This window comes from Struthio camelus, chromosome 3 (assembly GCF_040807025.1).
Source record: "Struthio camelus isolate bStrCam1 chromosome 3, bStrCam1.hap1, whole genome shotgun sequence".
Lineage (NCBI taxonomy): Eukaryota > Metazoa > Chordata > Aves > Struthioniformes > Struthionidae > Struthio > Struthio camelus.
In genome coordinates, this window is record NC_090944.1 from 105,462,647 (window position 1) to 105,478,452 (window position 15,806).

The 15,806-nt window shown below is 37.1% G+C and overlaps 1 protein-coding gene across 1 annotated transcript in view; it reads left to right on the plus strand.

Annotated features, from left to right (window-relative positions):
* DNAH8 (dynein axonemal heavy chain 8) overlaps positions 1-15,806 on the plus strand; it is a 178,628-nt gene that overhangs the window by 13,136 nt on the left and 149,686 nt on the right. Inside the window, exons 2-10 of the mRNA XM_068939550.1 lie at positions 2,138-2,366; positions 4,016-4,310; positions 4,958-5,092; positions 7,541-7,625; positions 9,442-9,590; positions 10,962-11,151; positions 11,497-11,660; positions 12,631-12,807; positions 13,148-13,261. Of these exons, the coding sequence (XP_068795651.1) occupies positions 4,017-4,310; positions 4,958-5,092; positions 7,541-7,625; positions 9,442-9,590; positions 10,962-11,151; positions 11,497-11,660; positions 12,631-12,807; positions 13,148-13,261 (1,308 nt within the window). The 5' untranslated portion in view covers positions 2,138-2,366; position 4,016. The remainder of the gene's footprint in view (positions 1-2,137; positions 2,367-4,015; positions 4,311-4,957; positions 5,093-7,540; positions 7,626-9,441; positions 9,591-10,961; positions 11,152-11,496; positions 11,661-12,630; positions 12,808-13,147; positions 13,262-15,806) is intronic.

Below are 15,806 nucleotides of genomic sequence, written 5' to 3' on the forward strand. Positions count from 1 at the left end.
GGCGGCTGGCGGACGGAGGGAGTGTGCCCGAGCCCGAGGCGCGAGCACGCCACGCCCCGCCTCCCCAACGGCCGCACCCTAACGGCCGTTCACCGCACGCCTCGCGCTCTACTTCTCCTTCCGCAGCGCTGTATAGTCCCGGCGAGGAGGCAGAACGCCCGCCCGCCTGCTGGGGCGGAGGGATCTCTCGCTGGGAGACGTTGGGGATTTTTGCTCCGCCTTCCGAGAGGGAAACGGTCGGTGTTCTGGCGGTTGCGTTGGAGGCGGGTTGCTGCTCGCCCCTAGCGGACAGCTCCAGCCAGGTCGGTGAGGCTGCCCGCCTCTTCCTGCTAAAGCAGGAGAAACGGCGGTTAAAGCACCTTAGCTTTTCCGAGGAGAGCCAGAAGTCGTTAACCCTTGCGCTCTATTCTTGGGAATCCTCCTCTCTTCTTTCCCTCCCTTACCCCTGCCCTTCCCACACCTTCTCGGATCTGTGTATCTGGAGCAGCACCTAGCACTCCGGTTGATCCAGGACTGGGTATCCCAGTTCCTAAACTCTTGAGCTGGCTCCGCCAGTTTACTTGATGGCTGAAACTGGAAAGCTTAGGCTGCCTTTCTCAGGTTAGTCTCCATGATGAGGCTGCTCCATGGAGTTCAGAAACCTTAGCAGTTCTTGAACAGTGTTGATTCATGGATTTGGTTCTGCCCCCTGACTTTCACTGTTGCCCACTGCTGCTTCATTGCTGCTGATTAAAAGGGGTTGGGAGTGAAAATGACAAGAATCATGTACCTTTCAATGAACTGCTACTAGTAGCACCATTTTTGTGTGTTTGTTTTAGAAAGAAACAGCATGTTTCCAGCATTTTTCTACAGATTTTCTGTTGTATGGGAAATGCAGGAGAATCTATTTCATGCTGATTTGGTGAAAACTCCTAAGAAATGGCAAAATTTCTTATGAATCAAGCATTTGGGTTGGCTTCTCAGCATGAGGTTTGAAAAGCTAAGCATAAGAACATTAGAACTGCAATACTAGGTCAGACTGAAGGTCTGTCTCCCTTATATTTTTTTCTCGAACAGTGGCCGATAGTCATTGATCGCTAGATGTTCCGGTAAAAATTACAAGGACCAGAGGAATATAAACTTCCATGATAAACAGACTTCAGAGTCTGTTAAACAGACTGTTTGCCATCTGATAGACAGCAGCTTGTGAACTCCGGATTTGTCTTGATTTTTTCTGGAAGTAGAGCAGTGACTTTCAGTTTGATCCTGATACAGAGGATACTTTTATTGAAAAAGAGATACAATTGCTGTGAAAGAGATTGAAAAGAGATACAATTGCCATGCTTCTATTAAAAGAAAACCAATGTTTACCTTTCTGCCTAGAATAAGACTGATTCTAACCTAGCTTCCTTAGTGAAACAAAGAAAAAGATTGATCATAATCTCTGAATCTCTTTAGAAGTTCAGAGAAGTGACATCAGCGCACGTCCTATGTAAAGAAAAGAGAACTCAGATAACATTCCTCTAGCTGTTACCAAGACTAGAGAGTGACAACCATCCTTCTGTCAAGACTTGTGAGAAAAAGGGAGAGAAATACTGCCAGCTTTTGGTATGGTGTGCAATAGAGGATACTAAACGTTGGACGTAAGCCCCAAAGGGGAAGTAGGATAATTGTTAGTTTATGCCATGCTTGAAGTGTGCACCCTAGGCTATACAGGAAGCTGGATTCTGTTTCCATTTGTCTTGCACGATCAGATCCTGTAGACAAGGCGTAGCCTACTGGAGTTTTTACCTTTCTTTGAAGAATGTGAGGTTCTCAGCTGAGTCACCAGATGACGTAAGTATTGATGCTTGGAGAGTCAGGGAGGATGCCAGTGTATGATGTAGTCCTCGTTTCTGAAGAAAGCAGTGAGAACCCCCTTTCTCTCACCCACTTGAGCTTTAGGGAAAGATTATTGTCACTGGATAACTTCAAGAGGAAGAGTTAAGAGTCAAGGAGATTAACATCCGACCTCCTCCACCTGAATTTCAAGGAGGAAAATACCACTGCCAGCCTTGTAGGTGACCAGCGCAGTCAGAATGGAATTAATTCAGATCTTAGGTTTTCAATTTATGACTTAGGAATCCTGAGTTGATTTTTCTTAATGTTTTTCCTTCAGGAAAGAGAACAACAACACTACAAGAGGTGATTTGCATGCTAAAGTTCATAGAACAGTGGCTGCTTTGCTAGTCATGGACAAAAATAAGGAGCTACTAATGTAACATGACATATTGCTCTTTGTGTCAGCTTCACTTCTAATTTTCTGTATCCTGTGGCTGGTAATAAGTATAAATAACACACGGTCATACCTGTGGACAGCTACCCTAAGGCATCACAAGAACTACTAGGTAATTTTTGATATTTCTTTTAATCTTTATGGTAATATTACTCTGAATAGAATGGCAGTTTCCATTCTTTTGTTTCTGTCTGGTACCTCAAGTTTTTATAAAGGTTCCTTAATGTTGTATCTTAACATTGCATATTCTTTAAAATATTTATCATAATATAAACAACATCCCTGTGAGACTGAACAAGCTAGTTTTAAAAAGGACAAAATTAGACACAAGGTAAGAACTTTAGGTGTAGCTGTCCTGATTATTATAGTGCCTAAATGCTAGCTCTGCAATCCATTTGTAGAATTGACGGCACTGAATAAAACATTTAATTTTGTATATGTTTAGGAGTTGGATTCGTAGCAGCCAGCAAATGCAGGTGGATGAGTAAACCTTCTAATGGGAAAACGTGGAGAGAAGACTTAGATGTTTTCTTGCCACCCTGAATTGCAAGCTTGGGATTCAAAAGCCAAACCTTTTTTAGGTTTATGTGCTAGTGGAATAGAAAGGGGAAAAAAAATGGTAGCAGCCACCTTTCTGCACAACGGCCTACTACTTAGAGCAGTCAACCATGAATATACTGTGTTTTAGGATGTTTTAGAAATCATAGTCTGAGGGGGTTAAATCTGCTCCGAAGGAGAATACCCTAGCCACCAGGAGATGAACAGAGAAAGTCCTTTTTCCTGTTGAGGAAGGTCGTCATTTCCCTATGAACTGCAGTGTTCCAGGGGTAAAGCACATAGTTAGGAGAAAGTATGACTTTCTTGCGTTATGCTTTGTATGCTGGGTAATCTAGAAACTTCTTATGGATTTTGTAAGACTTAGTATGCCACTTTGTACAAAGAGGTTGTCAGTCAGTATGATTTTGAGGACATTGCTGTTAGCATTAGGAAGGCACGTAATCCTGGCCGTTGTTGTTCTTTAATCTCTTGGTATGTTTTTAATGGCACAATTCTGATTGTTGTTTTGATTTAATGAAAATAAATCCTATTAAATAGATACATAGTAACGTTATAAAAATTAAATATTTCTGCTAAAAAAAATATTACCCCACACCCTTCGTCTTACAACGTTAGTCTTGCAAATACTTATACATATTAAGAGTGCTATGCATGGTTGGGGATTATGTATAAAAATTGCTTAGGGGAGCAGTGCTTTAAGACCTGATTCGGAAGTCCATGCAAGTTTTTATGTGTGTTCAGTTGTTGAGTACGTGTGTATGTTTTACAAATTAAAATATAAAGCATTTGTTTAAATTTTACTCAATAATTTTTTTTGCTATTTCTCAGTAAGCAGATAATCAGTGAAAGTATTAATAATAAATACAATCAAAATGTATTATATCAAAAGATATTCATCCCTCAAATATATAGTAAATTATATATATAAAAAAAACCCTTACAGTTATCAACTTCAGCATGATGTTTGTAGCAGACATGCATATACATTTTCTGATGGATTATCTTAACAACTTGAAGAGAATCTGATGAGAATATTAGATTTGTATACCTGGCAAGTCAGTTTTGAGATGCACTTATTTCTCTTGTTTTTTTCTCTGCCTGGACATTCTTCCTGTTCTTCTTGCAAAGATGGAATTGAAAAACATGGATGCTAATGTAATGTATCCATGTAATACTAATTTGTTGACAAATTTCATATTTCAGAATGGAGGAGGTGCCAAAAGATAGTATAGAAAGTGCGAACACTGGGGAAGATGCTGGGCCCAGTCTTACCACAGCAGGTAGCACTGGGTCTAGCGTCACAGCACCAGAGGATTCTGCACCTGGCCCAGCTGCACCACAAGATGTTGAACCCACATCGGCTGGCCATGCTCGACAAACAGCAAACTTTTCTTCCTTTCAAGAGTCATCTTTTCCTTCTGTGAATCCCAGGATGTCTAAGTTTCGCCGGAGCACCAGTGGAATTCAGTCCTTGCAAGAAATTTTAAGAGAAAAACAGGTTTGGTATCCAGCATTAGATCTTGAAATAGATTTTTGCGTCTTTTCTCTGTTTATTAAATTCAGTTTATGTTGTTTCATATTTTTTAACTTTTTTAAGTTTACATTGAGTTTTTAAATTAAATTCTGCCCATTAGAAAGTGAACGAGTCTTTATTTTTAATGTTTTGCAGTATTTTCAGGTTTTATTTTAAAGTAATACAGGAAGGGAACAGGAGATACTACTGAATAATTTACACTGAAGCAAAGCTGTACCCAACTTACAGTGGATAAAGATTTGCAGGGGCTAAATACTTCAGTTTTAAATGGATGTTAAGTGACATTTCCGTATTAATACAGATTAGGAGAAAGAAAGCTAGTTAATATGGCACACAAATATCTTAAAAGTTGAGCTGTAGTATACCTAATGTTTGCTTTTCCTTGGCATACACCTAGAGTTGACTTTACATTTCCATATCATAATTCTTACTAAGCTGGTCTATTAGCAGCTGAAAATTTGTATGTTTTTAATAAGTAGGTAGTTTTATACTGTCTTTATAAGACAGTAGAGTTTAGCGGTAGTTGCAATTTAAGTAGCGGATTATTCTTGCGTCCACTGTATGTGTGTGGTTTTTTTTTTTAAGTTTTAAAGACATGTTTAATGTTTTAGGCTCGATATAAAGAAGCAAGAGAATTTCGAAAAATGAAAGTTGATGCTTCATATAAATATATATTTGAAGTTCTCAGTGTCAGGCTCGGTTTAGACTTAACAACTGTGGAAGAAATGATTTTGGATGCCCCTTCGGTAAGTCTGTTCTATATATTTGTTGAATTGGAGTTACTAATCAAAATGTGTAACAGACTGCCCCTTTGAATATGAAATGTTACCCATCATTTAGATTGTTTCTGCCAGATAATGGGATCAGTAAGGCATGCAGCTCAGTTAAAACAATACCTGACTAAACTTCTCAGCTTAGTTTTTAGCAGATTTGCTAATATTCTCTGTGCTTTTGGTTGTGACTCTTTCACCTTCCTCAGGAAAAAGGTAGTTAGTCATTGATGGTTTTTTATGACCCAAGGGATACTTGTCATATCTACCAGTTTCAACAAGTTTCATCCATCTCAGCCTGACGTAATTATGTTCTAAAAGTAATATTATTTTATTTATAAAGCAAATCCTCACCAAAATGCTAAGGATTCTGCAAAAATAACTGTATGGAAATATTTTAAAAGTTAATAATGTTATTTAATAATAGGAGAGAAGATGAATTATGCACCGCTGCATTAATGTAATTATGTTTGGAAAAACCCATGAAATACTTTTCAGTTCTGGACACCTAGGTTATTTTTAAATGTGTGAAAGGTGGGGTAAGAGGGGGTTTTAAAGTAAGCAGGTCCCATGACGTGTGGAACTTGTTAAAGCTCAGTTCCTTGTGTGTCTGTTGAAGTGTTACATCTTGCATAGTGTTTCAAAATGCTTGCACAAACAGGAGCAAGCAGCTAAACTGTTCTTTTGGTACAGCATCAAAACTCAGTATGGCTGTACTGATAAAGATAGGGCTCTTCTTTTTCTAATTGCATGATATTATTCTTTCCTGTTAAAGAGATTTTACTTCTTCAAAATTCAGCCAGATATTATCTCCTTTGATCAAATCAATCAATTGTTAAAACTTGAGCTGTTCAAATACAAGCTGAATTTGGTCATGGTCTCAATTTATTGTTTATTTTTTGTTTACTGATACTTAAATATCATAACATGTATTTAAACAGTCCTATTTTTTCTTATGTTTAAACAACATAGAGGTGCTTGAGATATATAGTTTTAAAAAACCCTGACCGTGTTTTATGGGTGAAAATTTTCCAGTTTCCAGTCCCAGTTTATTCATACAGGTTAGGCCACAGGGGCTGTGTCAACATTGTCCTTTAACAAATTGTCTGCTAACAAATTCCCGTATATAGGAGATACACACACATATGCACATCATCTATCTTTGACATCCGCAAGCTGAGATTTATCCATTAAGTGTTAGCCTGTATGTGTATTCACCCAGTGAGAGTGGTTGTATCATGCGCCCTTGTCCTAGAAACTGTATTTGCTGAAGCAGTAGCTAGAGGGGTGGCTCACGTCTTACCCTCCTTTGTAAAATCATATAAGCCCAAAAATTACTGTTTGACTTTCTCTTCGTCTCAAGTTTGAGTACTTTTTGTGGTAGTGAATCTCTTTCTGATTTTTGTCATTGACCTTTTAGTACTTTATCCAATTTTCTTTTCTTTTCCTATTTTCTTGTGAATTTTCTGTGTTTTTCTCAGTTCCCCTGTTATTTTTTACTATCTGTTACCTAAAGCAAAAGTTGTACTGTCTGTTTCTAAGTCTGGCTTGCTTTTGCGTTTTCTTTTATTTTTGCACAATGTTGTCATTGTGCAAGATGTGATACCTGGGTGTCGCATCGCTGGCCTAGTACACTTTGAAAATTCAGATTTGGGAAACCTCAGCTATATAGCCTTTCAGGCTTGTTTTTCAAAATTATAATCCATACATAAACAGCTTTTATTACACAGGTAGGCATTCATACTATCCAAAGCACCAGGGTTAACCTGGCAAAGTCAAAACGGCTATCCAGAGACCTGTAGTATTTTAGGGTGGGCATTTTGCAGACAGGTACGGCAAGCTAATTATGTGGCAGCATGGTTTCCCTCAGTTGTGATTTCTGATGGTTGTTCGAGAGGTCAGTGAAAATCTTTGCTGTCGTGAAAAGGTTTTGGAACCAATGTGGCCACTTTATATCTCAAAAATAAAATTCTAACATGTCATATTACTGCTGTTTTAGAAACAAATCTTTTACATTTGGGGGAAGGTTGCAATAGTGTGCTATGTCATGTCATAGAAATCTGTGTATACTTCTAAGGCTCTTATGACTGATTACTTCCAGTTAGATAGTTTAGCCTTACAGATCTCTGTGAATGACAAAGTGTCCTCCAGTGTTTCTGCATCACTCGTTGAGAGCATAAACATTTGATAAACTGTCATCAGGAACTCAGCCACCTGTCTGTCTGTGCAGGTTTGGTAATTGACAGTAGTATTTGAAGGATCTGCTATGTTGTTCTGTAATTTCTCACAACGGTATAGGATAAAACATTTATTACATGACATCACAACTTTAAACAGCTTTCTAATCAAATGATTTTGCATATCTTAAAGGCATGTTCAAATGTAGTGTTTGGAGTAACCAGTATTCACATTTTGATTTAACAGCTGGAAGCATTTGATACATTTTTTGCTAAAGGAGGAAGTAAAACACTGAAATTTGTATATCAAGAAGGAGATGCACCCGGGATAGGTAATTTTTTTTAACAACATTCATACAGGCAGACTTAACACCATCTATTGTTAATTTTATTTACATTTCCCCCCCCCCCCAGAAAACTATTATTCACTTGTTCATAATTTTGCAGTTTTTCCCTATAAGAATTGAAAATTAGCGTTTCAAATAATTGCTTCAAGGTGAATTGTTTAGAAAACGTTCAGTCAAAGCATTTCAGCCTTTCCTGGAAAGAAGGCTATAAAAGGATCAGTTACTTTGCAATGTTAAATCAGTCACAACCTTTTCTTTCAGGAATTATGCCCCATATTCATTCAAGCAGAACCTGCCTTCACAAAACCTGTCGGAATTTGCCCGTTTTAGAGAAGTTTGAAAAGTTTCAGGTTTCACATGCTCAGAAGATAGAGTTTTAAGTCTGAAATCTCTAATGATTTTGTAAGCACTGAACCTGTAGTTCCCTTACCTAAGTATACATGACAATGACATTGCATAGGATTACATACTCGGAGGAACTGAAGGTGTCCGATCCTCTTACTACTCTTTTGTATAGATGTGCTCTGCACACTGCATCTCTTCAGAATTACTTGAGCGTGCTGCAGCTAAGGGTTAGTGATTCTTTCCTCTTAATTACTGCTCCAGATAGAGTAGAATCAGTGCTGGAATGGAAATCTTCAGTTCAGTGATGCCACTGGTACCAAGCAGCCTATAGGAGTGTGCTCTTTTAATTCAAATCTGATACATATCAGACTAGAATAGGGGAGATGCAAAGGGGAAAAGTGGTTAGACTGTGATGTGAGTGGCATGCAAAACCTCAGAAATGAGGTCTGAAACGCCAAGAAGGAGTTAGAAAGTGGGGAGCAAAAAAAAGAAACTTAATATAGGCTATATTAGGGAAAATCTGTCAGTCGCACTTAGAGAAAATGAGCAGAAGGATATGTAACAACTAAGCAAATTTCTTGCACAAGCTTGACGCTAAACTTCAAAGTCTTGATTTCTACCATTCTTCAGCTGTCAAGGAATATCTCTGGATATTCCTCAAGGAATTCCTCATCTACCAACAGAAATGTGTGTGGTCAACCTAAAATTGCAGATCTGATGATGAATCTTAGGTGCATCAATATGCTGCCACGTAATAGAATTTGTCAATTTTTTTTTCAGTTTGCCTTTTTTTTTTTTTTTTAAGGAACATTGCAAACAGCTTATTCAGTTTTTAGAATAATGCAGAAGTTGAAAGGTGGGTGCTCAAAATGAGGAAAAATCAGAATTAAAGTTGCCAGAATAATCTTAATTCATCTTCCTAGAGTATATTCGTTACATTATATTTTTGAACAGGGCATTAAAGATCTGTAATACTGCACCATTTCCTTCTGTCATCACGCCTACTCTTCTTTTTCTACCTCTGCTAATGCCTGTCACTCTTCTAGCTACCCTTATGTCTTACTACCTTCCTACTTCAGCTAAACAATGAACTCTGTCTCCTGTTTCCTTTTTTCAGTTACACGTGGTATCTTCTATGATAGGGTGAGTGAGTCAACATACAAGCTAGCTCAGCCACCAGCAAATTGCTCGGGGATGATAGGCTGAGCAAACTCCTTTTCCGTGCGGTGCAGTGGTCCAAAAATTGCTTTGTGAGGCATGCTTTGCATGTTTGGTGTAGATTTTTAGTTGTATGGTTATTCATAGCTATGGATTCTGCCTTGAGGGAAATTTGCTTCTCACACAAAAGAAGAAAATAAATTAATTTCATGTTGTATTTTATTTCACTATATAAATTTTAAGCATTTTATAATACCTCTACTTTTAAAAATAGTGACGCCTGTGAAATTCTTTGCAGAATGTGGTCGAACAATTCCAGGAGTTGTAAAAGGAAGTAAAATGATGAAATTGTATGTGGACACGGCACCAGACAAATTCGTAGGACTATGCTTATTTTTTGTTCGTTGTACGAATGACAGCCCTATTGATGCAAAAACTATTCATGAGGTATTCTCTCTTCTATTTTAAAAACTAAAAAGGTAGAAAGTAGCTGTTTTTGTTTCATTTTTTTGTTTCACTATTATAACATTATAACTTTAGCTACTGGCAAATGGAGTTTTGGAATGTTAAGCTATATCACACGCCTCTCCACACTATCCACTTTGCTGAATTAATACAGCTGTTCATTGTCTCACCAAGCACTCAGGGCGCTTTGTGAATTCAGTGTCTTACACACCTTTGCTGAATAAGAAGTCAGCATTTAAATCGCTTTCTTATTTTCCTCCTCGGTGTTTTTGAAGAGGTTAAAGCCAGTAAGTACATTTGAGATGTCACTCTAAGCTGAAAGGGGTCACACTTGCCTAGAAGACATTACAGCAAATTCCAGGAGAGGGAAAGTTTACTTGTATGTTTCTTTTTCATGTGTCTTTGGATGTGTGAAATACACAGTTATCCAAAATAAATTATGTAGCACATGTTTTTTTCTGCTTTACAGCTATATAAGCCACTTCATTGGCTATCTGTGGGCCTGATTCTCATTTATAGCTACCAGCTAGCAGTTTTCTAGCAGTTTCCAAAGCACAGCAAGTTGATAAGAGTCAGTCCTGTATATGTATCTTCTAATTACTATGACTTCAAACTCTTAGGACAGAAGATTCATTATTCAGTTATAATATTTTATGTTATATGTTAAGAGTGTTTTATTCCTTTTGAGAGCTGAGAAGGTAAAAGCAGAAAAGCATTATTAGAAGTACTGGAGTATGCCTCAGTATTGGACATAAATATGACTTTTGGGTCAAACTCCTTGAGCGGTGGGAGGGGAAAAGGGAAATTTATAGGTATTTATGTCATGTGAAGTATGTTAGTAATTGCTGATTGGAAGGACATTTAAAATACTGGTTTATTAAAGACAGTCAGGACTTATAAAAGTTGGTTTCAGAGTAGAGGCAAAAATTTGATCAAAAACAATAAAAATTCAGTCAGGTGATTGCTTATATAATTTAAGATACGGACATTCAGAACACTTTCATTACTTGCACTTCATTGCTTAACACAGTTTTAAGTGTGGACATTTAGAATATTTTTGATTGCTGTATACTATTTAGAGCATTTCCAGACTTTCTATATGATTTGGAAATAACTGAAATTACAAAGATATAATCTGTCAGCCTTTCAAAACTATATTAAATCATTTTTGACTTCCCTCTTTCAAAACCGTATGTTTAACATCTTATGGTAACATTTGTAAGTGTCAGTATTTTGTACAGATTGTGCCTTCTTAAATTAGTTTTGGCATGCCTTTATAAAAATATGCTGGTTTTAGAAGATAGTTTTCAGCCTAAGGTACTGCATTACTACCAATCATTCTGTTTAATACAGGATATATTCTTTTGTGTTTTGGATGCCACTGAAGGACTCCTATGTGGTGTTAGGAACATGATAGAAAAGATTTTTCTCCCAGCTGTTCTTGCAACAAATAATTGGGGTGCTTTAAGTCAGAGCAAACAAGAAACAAAAGACAAACAGAATTTTGTGGAAACAATTAAGAGATACCTTTCATTTTTAGAAGGTAAGCATTGCCTTTGGGAAACAAACATTCCACTTAAGAATTTCCCTTTGTAAGACCTCTGACATATGTTTTCCTGTTCTGCAAGGAAAAATAAAATCATAAATTGCTCAAGTGATAGATGCATGGTTACATTGCTTTCAAAGAATCACGTCACTAGAAATTTTCTCAGGAGGGACACATTGGATTTAGAAGGATAATTTTCTATTTTATGTCACTGCGGTAGAATGGTTCTTATATTGAAACAAGACTGATTACAGGTATAAGTTTCCAAAGTTACTTGCGTACACTCATAGAAAGAAATTTTAGAGTCTTCAATTGCCTCTATATTGTAATTGCTTTTTTCAGGAGCCAGAATAAGCATTGAAGGAACAGTTGAGTTGAAAAAAATAGATTATATTAATTTTTCTAAACTCCAGTCCTTTGAGGAAGTAACCGCAGCAGCTGATAATCCTGACATGGTTCACCAGCTAGAGGAAGTACTTATGATATGGTATAGACAAATTGAACGAGTAAGTTGTTGTCTTAATATTTCAGTCCAACTTGAATGTGGATCGATATTTATAACTGACTTCAGGCAAGTCTCATAAGTCATTTAAGACTGCAACTGTATCTGCGCCTTGGTATGCCAAGTGTTGCAAAACTGAAGTAGGAAGGCGGTCCTTACTCCTAAGAACTTACAATCGGTAAGAACAAGTGTTTCTGGGCAGTTAATACACAAATAGTAAGAAGGAGAGGACAGAAGGTTGCAGGAATAATAATGCTGGTGTAGACGACATATATGCGCTGTTAGGTATATTCTGTATGTTACTTAAGTTTGTGCTACCACTCATCCCACACCTGAACAAATGCTGTTTCAAGAGTCTCTGCACCAAGTTCTAATGTACTGCATAGGCATGTCTGAAGATTTATTAGAAGCCTGTTGGGCTTAAATCAGACTGTACGCCAGGTCCTTCCCAAGCGCCTTTTTTTTCAAAGTATAAATCTAAATAAATGACTAATTCTGATGCCACTTCTAGCTCGGGATATTTGTGGTTCACATGGGATGGCAAAAATGCTATGGTCAGGAATCAAAACCTATGCAAAGAGGCTTTAGATTCTCTTTCAAATGTTTCTGTGTCAGACTGTGGATGTGTATATACCTGAGCGTTCAAGTTTCAGTCTTTTGGGATTGGGCAGTTGTGAGGAGTGGAAAGGTTGGCGCGTATTCCACCCTTTTTGTATCTGTCATGTGCAAGGATTACTGAGCCCCTCGAATATTGGAAATTCTTTCTGGAGTTTTTGTGTATATGTACAGCCAGTATTCCCATGTGTATAGACGACACATCTAAAAGAACAAGCTAAATAAGATGAGAAAATTTTTAGTTCAGTTTTAACTTGAACATTAGAGTACCTATATAACTACTACTTGTACAGGCTGACAAGTACTAGCCAGGGATACAGATTCTATTTTACGTTTGATTATTTTCAAATTGATTGCAGGTTCTGATTGAGAGTCAGCAGATGAGAAAAGAAGCTGATGATTCAGGTCCACTGACTGAACTAGAGCACTGGAAATGTATGTCTGCAAAATTTAATTTTATTATTGAGCAGATCAAAGGACCAAACTGCAAAGCTGTCATACATGTTCTGAATGTTGGACATTCTAAACTACTACAGGTAATTCTTTATTCTTCTTATGTTAGCTTTGACCCTAACAGGCAAAGCTCGCAGTATTTAGTTTGTTTCATTGCATTTAAGAGATTTTTATGAGGCGAATTAAGAGAGGAAAAAGTAGGTATTGTGCTAATGTGCTTATTATATTCAGAGAAAGGATATAAATTGTCAAGGATAGAAAAAAATTGTCATCAAGGAAAAGGCGTTACATTTCATTTTTTGACAGTGCCTTTAAAAATTTAAGTTACCAAGGTGTATTTTTGGCAAATCTGTATGTAGTAACAGAAATAGTTTTCAACGTATGAGATTTTTTTTTTTTTTACAGTATTTTTTTTTCCTGTAGATGTGGCAAGAGTTAGATGCCAGAATCACAGATGCAGCAAATGAATCAAAAGATAACGTGAAATATTTATGCACACTTGAAAAAGTTTGTCAACCACTTTATAACTATGATCTTGTAAGTACGCCCTTCATTATTCTTTGAGCATAGTTTAAGTATTTGCATAGAATGTCCGCAGCGCAGGCTTCAGGGTGCAAGGATTCTTCTTTCTATTTACTTTGCAGTACTGATTTTTCTACATATTCTTCAAGCTACATGTTAAAATAAAGAATTATGTTATTATGCCTTACATTAACAAATTATTTTAAAGTATATATTTTATTAATAAACATAAATACATGTGATTACCTATTAACTCAGTTCTGAAATATTGTTTTTAAAATGAGGTAAGAGCAGATACGTATTTATATGATAAAGGATCTTAAAATATGTATTAACTGAAAATTCCGTATGTGTCGATGAATAATGACACAGCCATTACCAAAATAACAGGGTTTCACTTATATGGGGGGGGGGGAACTTATGAGGTTCTAAATGTTGTTTCTTTTAGGGTAAAATAATATTTTGATATGGAAAATAATGGCATTAGGTGTTTCTATTTGCAGAAGTATCAGCTAGTCAGAACTTACATAATTGGTTGTCCATGCAAATCAGTTAGCCCTAATTCAATGCAACAGTTATTAGCTTTAATATTATCTAAGAATTTTTATAATAGATATATGTTTCGAAAGGTTGTTGCAGTATAGGTGGAAGGAGAAAATACCCTGGGAAAAATTACTTGTCCCACTCTGTTATTTAATTCTGTTTTGGTCCACCTCCTTATTTCTGCAAGGGAGTGTTGTATTTCCTCTGAATTTATGGCAGTTTTCCTACTTCAAAGTTTTAACTGAGGGGAAGTCGAAAGACTGGGATAATATATAATCTAGAGCTGATACTGCGTGTAATAGTAGAAGAGAGGACTATGATAAATAGTATTACTAAAGAAGCAGTTTGTCTTCAGCTCTTTACTGTATCACTAGGGGGTGCCAGGTACCAGGCCATAAAAGTCACAGTCAAATGTGTATTGGATTTGAGCTGCTTCATAGGGTTGTTAATAATGAAGTTAATGAGATATTCTTTTTATCTTAACAAACAAATAAATTCATGGGTAGAAACCTATTAAAAGAGTTCGTTATTTTACTAATATAGAGTAATTAGATATAGTTCCTACTTTAATGTGAGGAAATTTGGATAACTTTCTCTTATCTCATGGAACTTTGTTCCAAAGATCAAGATAATTTAGGCAGGATTTTCTGTTATTCAACTTAAAAATAGCAACATCCAAGTTAAATATATTCTGCTTTACAGAAGAACTGCGTTCTAGTTTGAGTTGAATTTAATATGCGATTTTAAAAAATGTTTTAAATATTAATGGCTTAAGCATGAAGTAGATACAGATTTGATAGAGTAATTAGTGTGCGCTTAATATCACATGTCTGTTCATGCTTGTAGTTCAAGGTGATTGGTACTATAGGAAAATTTAGATCAAGTGTTTAAATCTGGGCTTTTGAATCAGAGAAACCTCTATAGCTATACAGCCCAGTATTCTTTTTTTCCCATTCCTTTAAAATTGTCTTATCAAGAGACAATTAACTTTTCCTCCTTATTAAATAACCTTTCTTTCACACCTTTATCGCAAACGCAAATACTTGCTATGTCTGTGCACAGCGTTAGTGTATTTACTTTGAGTTTTCAGCCCAAAGTTACTTCCAGGAGCTTGGCTTCTCTGTTGTGGAGTGACAGTCAAAATTGAAATTCAAAGTACAATGCTTGTACTGTGTTGGAAAGGGCCGCATTGCTGTGATGTGCCATCAGTCCTACTCCTTCAAGCCATGGAGATGTTGCAAGCAAGAGCTCAGCCTGCAAGGTATCTTGCTCAGGTCAACAGCAAAGGCTTCCTCCAACCCTGGAACCATCAGTCATTCGTTGGCAAGTTTGGCCAATGCGAATTGTTCAGCGCTCTCTGCTTTAGAGAGATTGGGCACAAGTTTATCCTGGGAAGGCTAGGTTTTAAAGTTTCTGGCTAGATATTCATGTTCCTTCTCGCTGCCTCTGGGCTGTAGAACTGAGCCTTTCCAGACCTGCACCGTTGTGTTAGCTTCTCACCTGTTTGTTTAGGCTGGTCATTTGCTGGCAAGGAAATTTTCATCAACTTTACTGTGAGAAAAGGAACTACAAAATCATGCCTTTTGCCTCATTTAGTAACTCGCTAAATTCTGCATTCAGCAACTTTATTTCAATGCCATCTTCCACAGTGTAAATTTACCCCTATTGAGAGGACCTTTGGGTCTTGGACATTGATTTGCTCTGGCATCTCTTCTAGTACTACAGAGATTGTCAAATTCAGCATAAACTGCCCTTAGTCTTGAGGGCTGGCACCTGGAAAGCTTATTCTGTAGCTTTGCACTCCTTCTTTGTACCTGACTCTGTCAGCATCATCATCCAGATGCTCGGAAATGCAGTCATTGAAGACTGCACTATGAAGCAGGATGATGTAGAGATGAGTCGTCTTCCTTATACTTTATCAGATCATGGTGCCTTTGTCAGGCTGAATTTGCAGTGGCATGGTTGTCAGTGTGCAGCTCTTCTCTGTAGTACTTTAAGTGCTAAAGATGTGACCTTT